At 38.7% G+C, this 8,890-nt stretch overlaps 1 protein-coding gene across 1 annotated transcript in view; it reads right to left on the bottom strand.

Moving 5' to 3' along the window:
* Nucleotides 1-2,959: 2,959 nt before the first annotated feature.
* ARGLU1 (arginine and glutamate rich 1) overlaps nucleotides 2,960-8,890 on the bottom strand; it is a 28,654-nt gene continuing 22,723 nt past the window's right edge. Inside the window, exon 5 of the mRNA XM_008063490.2 lies at nucleotides 2,960-5,468. Coding sequence (XP_008061681.2) covers nucleotides 5,304-5,468 — 165 coding nt within the window. The 3' untranslated portion in view covers nucleotides 2,960-5,303. The remainder of the gene's footprint in view (nucleotides 5,469-8,890) is intronic.

Below are 8,890 nucleotides of genomic sequence, written 5' to 3'. Positions count from 1 at the left end.
TCTTGGGAAAACTTGGTTAGCTTTGAAAATCTTTAATTCTACTAGGATGAAATAACTCCCTATATATATATATATATATTATATATATATAATATATATATATTATATATATATTATTTATAAATATATATATTATTTCAACAAAGGTTATTTCACTGTGTTCTAGAGTTAATAAGGAAGTTTCTAAAAGTCAAATTAATAAAGACTTGGAAATTTCAAAGGTACACTGTAGTCAAGTTAATATAAAGTTGCTTAGACGTAGCAAAAGTTGGCAAATATAAGAATTATATAATTATAGCTTTTAAAAAGAGTGCAATTCTGCCCCCCTCAGAAAGCACCTTACTCTACTATTATGTTTCTGTCCTTCTGCCTTCTAGGTGTGTTTTGGGCTTTAGAACTTAGGGTTATTTCTTACATGGCATTCCATCATTTCTAAGACCAATTTCAGAAAACATGTAACATAACTTCCATGAGAACTTTAGAGAACACCGATTGAAACACCCCGCCCCCCCCAAAAAATCACTGTATTTGACACGTTGTGTTGTCCAAGACATGAATCTTCTCTCCTAAAATCATACCGTTTTCTATCCTTGTATGCTGTTTATTTCACACACACCACTGAAGTTTTTACAACCCTTCAGCAAGTCACATTTCACCCCATTTATCCTGAAAGATCTTTCTGAACAAGGGTAAAACAAAATACTTTCTTAAAATTAACTTTGCCATACACCCATCCCCCACCTATCTGTTTCTAAAGTTCATTTTCTATTAGAGCCTGCTTATTTGCTTGGTAGCAAATATATCAGGTCAAAGGAGTATCATTCTTCTCTCTGGGAAGTCTGATGACAGCTCATACCTTATTGACTGTAACATATTTCTTGCAGAGGAAAAAGACCCTATTTTCCACTAACAGCCATTTAAATCTGCAGCTCAGCCCATCATTTCTTTCACAGCATTACTAATGGAAATACAAGCTTGGGACACCTGGTCTGAAACTGCATTTCCTTATTCCCAAACCCGAAGGTTTGGAGGACCCAAGTCTACGCAAGCCCCCCAAGCTGGATGATGCCGTGGCGGCGATCAAGGAGATGGTGCCAGCTAGCTGTGCAGTTGTCACGACATCACTAACTCTAATCCTCGACCCTCTCTAAACAGGATTTCCACCCCCCCACATGGACCGATTTGATATAGGCACACTGTGTTTGAAAATAAAGTTGAATGCTGTTATAAACATATGAGGGCAATTCCTGACCATTGTTACAAGGTACCACCCCCCATCCTTGGTCCATAAAATCATGTTTTGCCTGTCTTTACGCCACTTCACAATATGAGGTTCAACAGCCCCAAACCCAACTGTCATGATGTATTTTTCTGTTAACTCTTTATTCCACTTGACATTTTTTGAATCCAAAATGAAAACCTAGAAAATGAGAAATCATAATCCAGAGGTATACAGTAAGCAAATCCATTTTATTCTAACTTGAATAATCCCGGATTGGGTGAGCAACAGCCGTACTCACCTTAGAAAACATGACACTCTTAAGAACACGCACACTTTGGATGCGTGACAGTGAAAACCGCCGGATGGCGGATGGCGGGAAATGCTAAACGTACTAGCTGCAGGTAGTTCTGAAGAATGTATATAAAAACGCAACGGAGGCCACGCTCAGTGGCTCAGCCCGTAATCCCAGCACTCTGGGAGGCCGAAGCAAGTGGATTGCCTGAGCCCACAGGTTCGAGACCAGCCAGGGCCACTTGGCGAGACCTCGTCTCTACAATAAAACTTAAAGAACAAAACAATTGCAGGGCGTGGTAGCTCCCGACTGTAGTTCCAGCTACTCAGAAGGCTGAGGCAGAAGGATCACTGGAGCCCAGAAGGTCGGCGCTGGGTGGCTGTGAGCGTGCGTGCTGCTGCACTCCAGTCTGGGTGACGGAGTGGCTCCAACTCAAAAAAAAAAAAAAAAAATTACAACTGTTCAAGTATTCTTTGATCACTGGAGGCTCGGGAAGAGAAATGTTCAAGTACGACTTCCAATACAGTGTTTAATTTACAAACCCAAAAATGGCTTAGGCATAAGAGCACCTATCATCACATTTGCAGGACCCGTGAACTCAGAGCCAAGTCCCAAGGAGATGCTCTGCGTGGGTGGGAGGCGAGTTCACACACGCCCTCAACTCCGGTTAGGTCTTCTGCTTCCCTGCGTCGCCTCCCCGCATCAACTCGGTCCCTCTAGTAACCACGCACAAACAAGCCGCCACAGATCTGGCAACGCACGCCCATCACGAGCAAGCAATGGCAAGATCGATGGGATGTGGCAACCCCACACACAAAAAAAGCAGTGCCTGCTGCTTGGGCTTCAACCACCATGGTGGACTTCCAGGTGGAGGCCTTTCTTCTCTGACTTCGGCTGTCCCTGTTAGGCCCTCTCACTAAGTAAAAAACGCTCTAGTAAGTACGTGAGTGCGCGGAGGACTCTCTGGGGGGCTCTCCGAAGTCAGCATAGCCTGTCTTAGGCACTTCGCGCAGCCAGTAATGCAAAGCAGATGAACGGTTCCGGGTGTAAAGGTGGAGAAAATTGAGACAACTGGAAACAGACGCTCTAGCTAACAGCAGTCGCTTTGGAGAAATGTCAGCTAAGTGACAAACCTGAGGCTCCTTAATATCAAATGAGGCACTAGAAATGATATGTAGAGTTCAGTGAGCCGGGAGCCTATGCTTATTTTATTCCAGAAACCTAACAAAATACAAGCCACTGAAGTTTCTTAAGATCCTGCTTAATCCAGGATGCGTGGTGATCTAGAAAAGCTACAGACGCTTACTAGCACAATTAAATAACTGAGATAACCAAGAACAGAAACAGCCTAACTTGCCACATGTTCATAAGAAACCGTAAGTAGTACATCTTAAGCTACAAACCCCTTCCCCTATTTAAAGCATTAAAGAGTCCTCACACCAGGCTAATTTAAAGGTTTCATTTATACAATTGATTATTCTGCAAACCACAATATAAATGGCAATAACTACATAAATACTGTAATAAAAATAAACAGTCATTAGTTAATTCTATAATGCATTAAGAATAACCTAAAAAAACAAATCATGGATAAAGGCGTATTTAATAAATTAGGGAACATCTTAACTGCTAAGAGATTGGGAGAAAAATTTAACCTTTATAATATGTACACAAAGGCAGTAGAAACAAATGAAGAAAACAAATTACTACATTGTTGCGGCACAGAAAAGACTGGGTGTACACTGTTAACAATTACATCCTCTTTCCCATAGCTTGGCAGAGAACAGTAGTCAGTGACCAAGCACAGGAACAATTTCAATATCTCATTGGAGGCTCCAACAGCAAGCAGATACTGTAATATGTCATTAGGCAACTTACTGTGATTTCATACCATATGTGGCAGTAAGATACGTTAAAAAAATTAAAAGGCACGCATAAGCTGATTTCAGATAGTTTAGTCCAGGCTACTCTCTTTAGATACAATGTTTAGAACACTTGGATAGCAAAGCAATTTTTAAATAAACATTTCCAAAAACTTAAATACAGAATTTAGGAATGATAAATCTGCACCCAAAAAAGTTACATTAAAAAAAGTGTAAGAAGCATGAAATAATTACAGCTAAACTATATTTAGAGAGAAAAGATTTGTAGGCAAGCTATAATCTTTAGGAAAATAAAATTAATGCTTGATTTTAGAGTAATAGGTATTATGTTTACTAATAGTTCTCACTACAGCTCATGCCTATTTAAATTTCTACCTTTAAAGATATTTAAACGGATTTTATTGCTCCTTACCACAATTAGACTCACTGAAGAGCTCAAAACTAAAGCAATAGCATTTCTCTTAGCATGCACACACAAAATAATCTACCAATTAGTCATCTCATTAACTTATGTTTTCAATTTTAAGGAATGACCAAACTGTCTCGAAAACATTGGGCAACATTTTCTCTACTTGATGACGTGTTTATGCATGGCAGGTAGCAATTTTATATCCACATCCTTTTCTTGAATAAATGTTTTAATACCAGTAGACTTAAACATATGTCAGGGTAAATGAGGCAGATTCTAGTGTATAAAATGAAAGAGTCATCCACAAGGTTCCACATGCAAAAAAACCCCAAAACCTCATGAAGAGTTTAAAGGGATTTGTCCCAAAAGTAAACGTGCAAGTACACTACACGGAAGATGATTTGACCATCTTAGCCTTTTCTGAAAGTAAAAAGCTAAGTTCTTTCTGATGGCCCACTTTAAAAATGATCTAAGATTCCATAAATTTTTAAAAGCAATTTTCTAGTCTTTATTAAGTATAACTTGTGATAATATTTATATCCTAAAACAGAGGCACAGGTTGAGACGGTACATCTCCTTTTGGGTGTTGTTAGTCTTTCTTAAAGGTAATACTGATGTCACAGTTGCTCTATTAGCATAAAGTTGATATCTGTAAAAATAGCAATTAAATACTAATTCACAAGTATATTTAATGTACATATAAACGCTATGTTAAAAGTATAAACGAGAGGAAATATAGCATAGTTCTAAGATTTCTAAATTGTTGACCATCAAAAAGTAAACCACCCTCTTTAAGACTTAACATAACTTCAAAAAAAATTGCTTAAACATATGAATTTAAGACTTTACTTTATTCAGCAAAATCATTTATTTACACAATGGGGAATGCTGGTTTGATTTTGTCAATGAAATAAAAACAAATTGAACAGAGACAATACTGAACTGTATATATATTTTGCATCAGAGTTGAGCAATGGTTTCCTTACCTGTATCAGGAACATCAAGAGCAACAGTATCATAAGGACACTGGTTTAACAATACACCACATGGGTCCAGTAATACTCTGGGAAATTTCCAATGCAATTACCAACTTTTTCTTTTTTTATAAATATATAAAAAAACAAAAAGTCAGCAAAACCAGCATTATGATGTAGTAAACAGAGTATAACTCTGAAGTCAGCGGGTCAGTAAAAACCTTATCAGACCACTCAGTTTACAAAGTGATCTGTCCTTCTTCAGACCACCATACAGAATCCAAACAGATGAAAAATATATCACTTTTTAGAAGACAGCAATGATCTGATAAGGATTTGACTTAATGGAAGTTAAAGGGAAAAAAAGAAGGAATTGCAGAGCATAGCCCCTATTAGAACAAGCTAACTTTCCAGAATTTACAAATTAAAAAAAAACAAAACAAAAACAAAAAAACCACTTCAACATGAAGCTACCATACAAAGTTTTTCCATTTTTCTTTGTAAAAAGTTCAGAGTTTGCAATTTAATCCTGGGTTTTTAATGAGAAGGACAGTTTTGGTCTGGACTTCCCCTTGCCCAGGATAATTTTTTGCTCTTCTTTTTGTTGACGCTGTCGCTCTTGTTCTAGTTTCATCCTTTCCTCATGAATCTTTCTTTGTTCTTCAACAATTCTTAACTGTTCTTCAGCCTGAAAGTTAAAATTAAAAATTAATTATATAAAAGTATTAAATTATCACATGCACCCTGAAAATATGTACATCTGTCATGCAGCAATAAAATTTTTTAAAAGCAAAAACATAAAAATAAGGACTCTACATAAATTCTGTCTCCAATTAGTAATATTTTAGGTATCAGGTGGCAACTTACAACCAAAATGAACATATAATAAAGTTTTTCATAAAATTTGACTGAAGTCACACAATACATGGTAGAGAAAGAAGAATTAAGAATCAGAAAAGAACACTTTATTAATTAAATGAACAAATTATAGAAAAGCACTTATACATTTTGGAAATGGAAATGAAACTTCCACAAATCATGTTCTGAGATCAGTATGAATTTTGTTCTATGCCTACCTCAGATTAACAATCTGTCATTATAAACCAAAGCACAGATTTATTCAGAGCATGTTAACTGCCAATTACCATATTCATAATTAGAAAGGCATACAAAAAAATTATTTAAAAAATTCCATTGGGGCTATAATGTCAATATACAATCAAGAAAAACTACTGACCTAATTCCCTGAAAAAAAAAAAAAAAATTGAAAACCTGACCAGGCTAACTATAAAATGCGATCCAATTTCAAATGGACACTGGTATAATTAACTCCTGAAGTACCTTCAACTCTTTCAGTCTCAAGCAACTAACTTCTCCTGCATTCTTCAAGAGATCTCCGTTACCAAAAAAATTCAGGCCATTATCATGGACTCAGCTCTGCCTCTCAGACATACCATACCACAGCCTCAATTTTCATACCAGGTGCAATCCCTCACCCCGCCCCCCCACCCCAGGACATTACATGGCGATAATTCTGGCTATCACAAGCAGGACAGCTCCTGCATCTAGTGGGTAAAAAAAGGACAACACTAGACATCTTACAATGCAGAAGACAGCCTCCACAACAAAGAATGATCCACCCCAAATGCTAACAGTGCCAAGGTTGAGAATGCCTGTTCTACTGCTGGAACGTTTAATCTCAGTAATCATGGGTAGTCCTTTTTCCCTGACTTTCACCTTAAAAAATTCACTGCAGCCTTTGAGCTGCCTTCCTATTCCCAAAGTCAAATTTTAGGTGACTGCTTTCATCGCCATCATTCTACTGAAATTATTTTCTAGATGATCAAAAACTATCAATAAATTCAGTGACCTTTCTCTTTATTCAAATAAACTATTCTGCTCACTTGTCTTTAAAAAATGTTCTCTCCCCCAATACATTCTCTAACACAAAAACACTGAAGTTCTCCACCTGATTTCTTTTTGTCTTCATTGATTTTTTTTTTTTTTTGAAGTAAAAGAAATGTGACTGGATTATAAGCTTTATGGCAAGAGAAAATGGGAAAGGAAACGGACTCTGGTACACAACACAAAATGCTTAAATTTTGCTGTTTGAGTAACAAAAGGGAAAAAACAAAGGTTTAGGGCAGCAATCAATGTGGGGTAGACTAAAAGGCAAATGAGAAATGCTGGGGCAAATCCACAATCAGAACAGAGGTAATGAGGATCAGAATTAGAGGTACTGAGAATCTGATAGGTAGGGAAGGCAGAAAATCCAACTGAGAGCTAAAATATATCTGTATCTCTCTAAGACCTTTGCCCTAGGCTACATTTACAGTTGGCAACTGGACACACCTACGTTGGGAGACCTAGGAATTTCTTCAATATTCAACAGGTTCAAGATTTAATTCTTCCACCCTCCCCTTAAAATAAATCTGCACTTTCTACCGGCCCTACTGCTCCCAAATTCTATAGCTCTGTTTCGTCTCCTCCTTATTCCCTTGAAAAGAATAAAACAGTCATCATGCTGTCTATTTTCATTTCTGTTGCCACCACACCAGTTGTGGGTCACACATCTTTTTATAAACCTAAAACACTGTCCATGTTTCCAGTGCTATTCAATCCATCCTACACATACTACACTAGATTTGCCTATCCTGACCACTGGTCGCTCCTGCCCTCAAACTCTCAACGATTTCCACTGTCCACAGAATACAGCTTAACTTTCTGAATCAGCTTGCTAAGATTTTTCTATAACCTGGCTCCAACTTTGTTTCTACTATGTACTCTTTTTACTACGTAACCCGTTCTACCTCGACCCCACCTCCCTTTTGCTCATGCTATTCTCTTCTCCTACTGAAATCCTATCTGCACAACAGAATCCATTTCCAAAAGCCACTCTCTTCTCTACTATTTCACTGATAATCACCACAAAAAGAATTATCTTCTCCTGATCACCTTTATGGAATTCATATACCAATCACTTTATCTAGAGTTTTAATAAAACATCACACATTTGGGGCAAGAGCTTAGTGTGCAAGTGAATCAAGGTGTAAAGATTCCTGGCATGTGCGCATGTTGTTGGGAAACTTTTATCAATACACACACCCAGAGTCACTTTTCCCTGAGGTTCCCCAAAAAGCTCACTAGAACCTTGGGGAGTGAGGGTGAAAGAACACAAAGCACACCATTACAACCTCAACCCACAAGAGCAATCTCATTAAAATTACAGAGATAGGCCAGTGAGGGTGCCTATAATCCCAGCACTTTGGGAGGCCAAGGTGAGGGAAGTGCCTGAGACCATGGGTTTGAGAATAGCCTGGGCAACTTGGCGAGACCTTGTCTCTACAATAAAAACAAAAAAATTAGCCAGGCATGGTAGTGCGCGTCTGTAGTTCCGGCTACTTGGAAGGCTGAGGCGGAAGGATCACCTGAACCCAGCAGGTGGGTAGCTGTGAGCGTGCACTCCAGCCTGGGCAATTGAGACTCCAACTCAATATATATGCAACAGAGTTATCGTTTTTGTGTTTTTTTCTTAAATCCCATAAAGTTGACAAAAATTCAAAAGTGTGATAACATACTGGTAAGCTTTGAATATGGACCCCAAAGTTCATGTGCTGCAAATGTAATTGCCACCGTAACAGTATTAAAGAGTGAGGTCTTTTGGCTGAGCATGGTGGCCCACACCTATAATCTCAGCACTTTGTGAGGCCAAGGCAAGATGATGTAGTGAGACTTCACCTCTAGAAAAAAATAAAATAATTCGCCTGCTGTGGTGGTGCACGCCTGTAACCCAGGTACTCGGGAGGCTTAAGTGGAAAGATCACCCAAGCCAAGGAGGTCAAGGCAGTGGTAAACCATGATTATACCAGTGCGCTCCAGCCTGGAATGAGACAAACTGAGACAACAAAATCAAACCAACAGCAGGAAAAGCGATGGGCCTTGAAGAAGTGATGAGGCCATGAAGGATCCCCTCTCCGGACTGGATCAGCGCCATCGTCAACCCCAGCGGAAAGGGGGGCAGTGACCGCTGGAGTGGGCTCCTGATAAAAAGATGGGCCTGCCAACCACTTTCTCGCTCTCTCTCTCAAGTCCCCTACCCTCTCTGTCTAG

This window comes from Carlito syrichta, unplaced genomic scaffold, assembly GCF_000164805.1.
Source record: "Carlito syrichta isolate Samal-C Ts95f unplaced genomic scaffold, Tarsius_syrichta-2.0.1 Scaffold306872, whole genome shotgun sequence".
Taxonomy (NCBI): domain Eukaryota; kingdom Metazoa; phylum Chordata; class Mammalia; order Primates; family Tarsiidae; genus Carlito; species Carlito syrichta.
The sequence above is the reverse complement of the archived record's forward strand: the minus strand, read 5'-3'. Positions and strand labels throughout refer to the sequence as shown.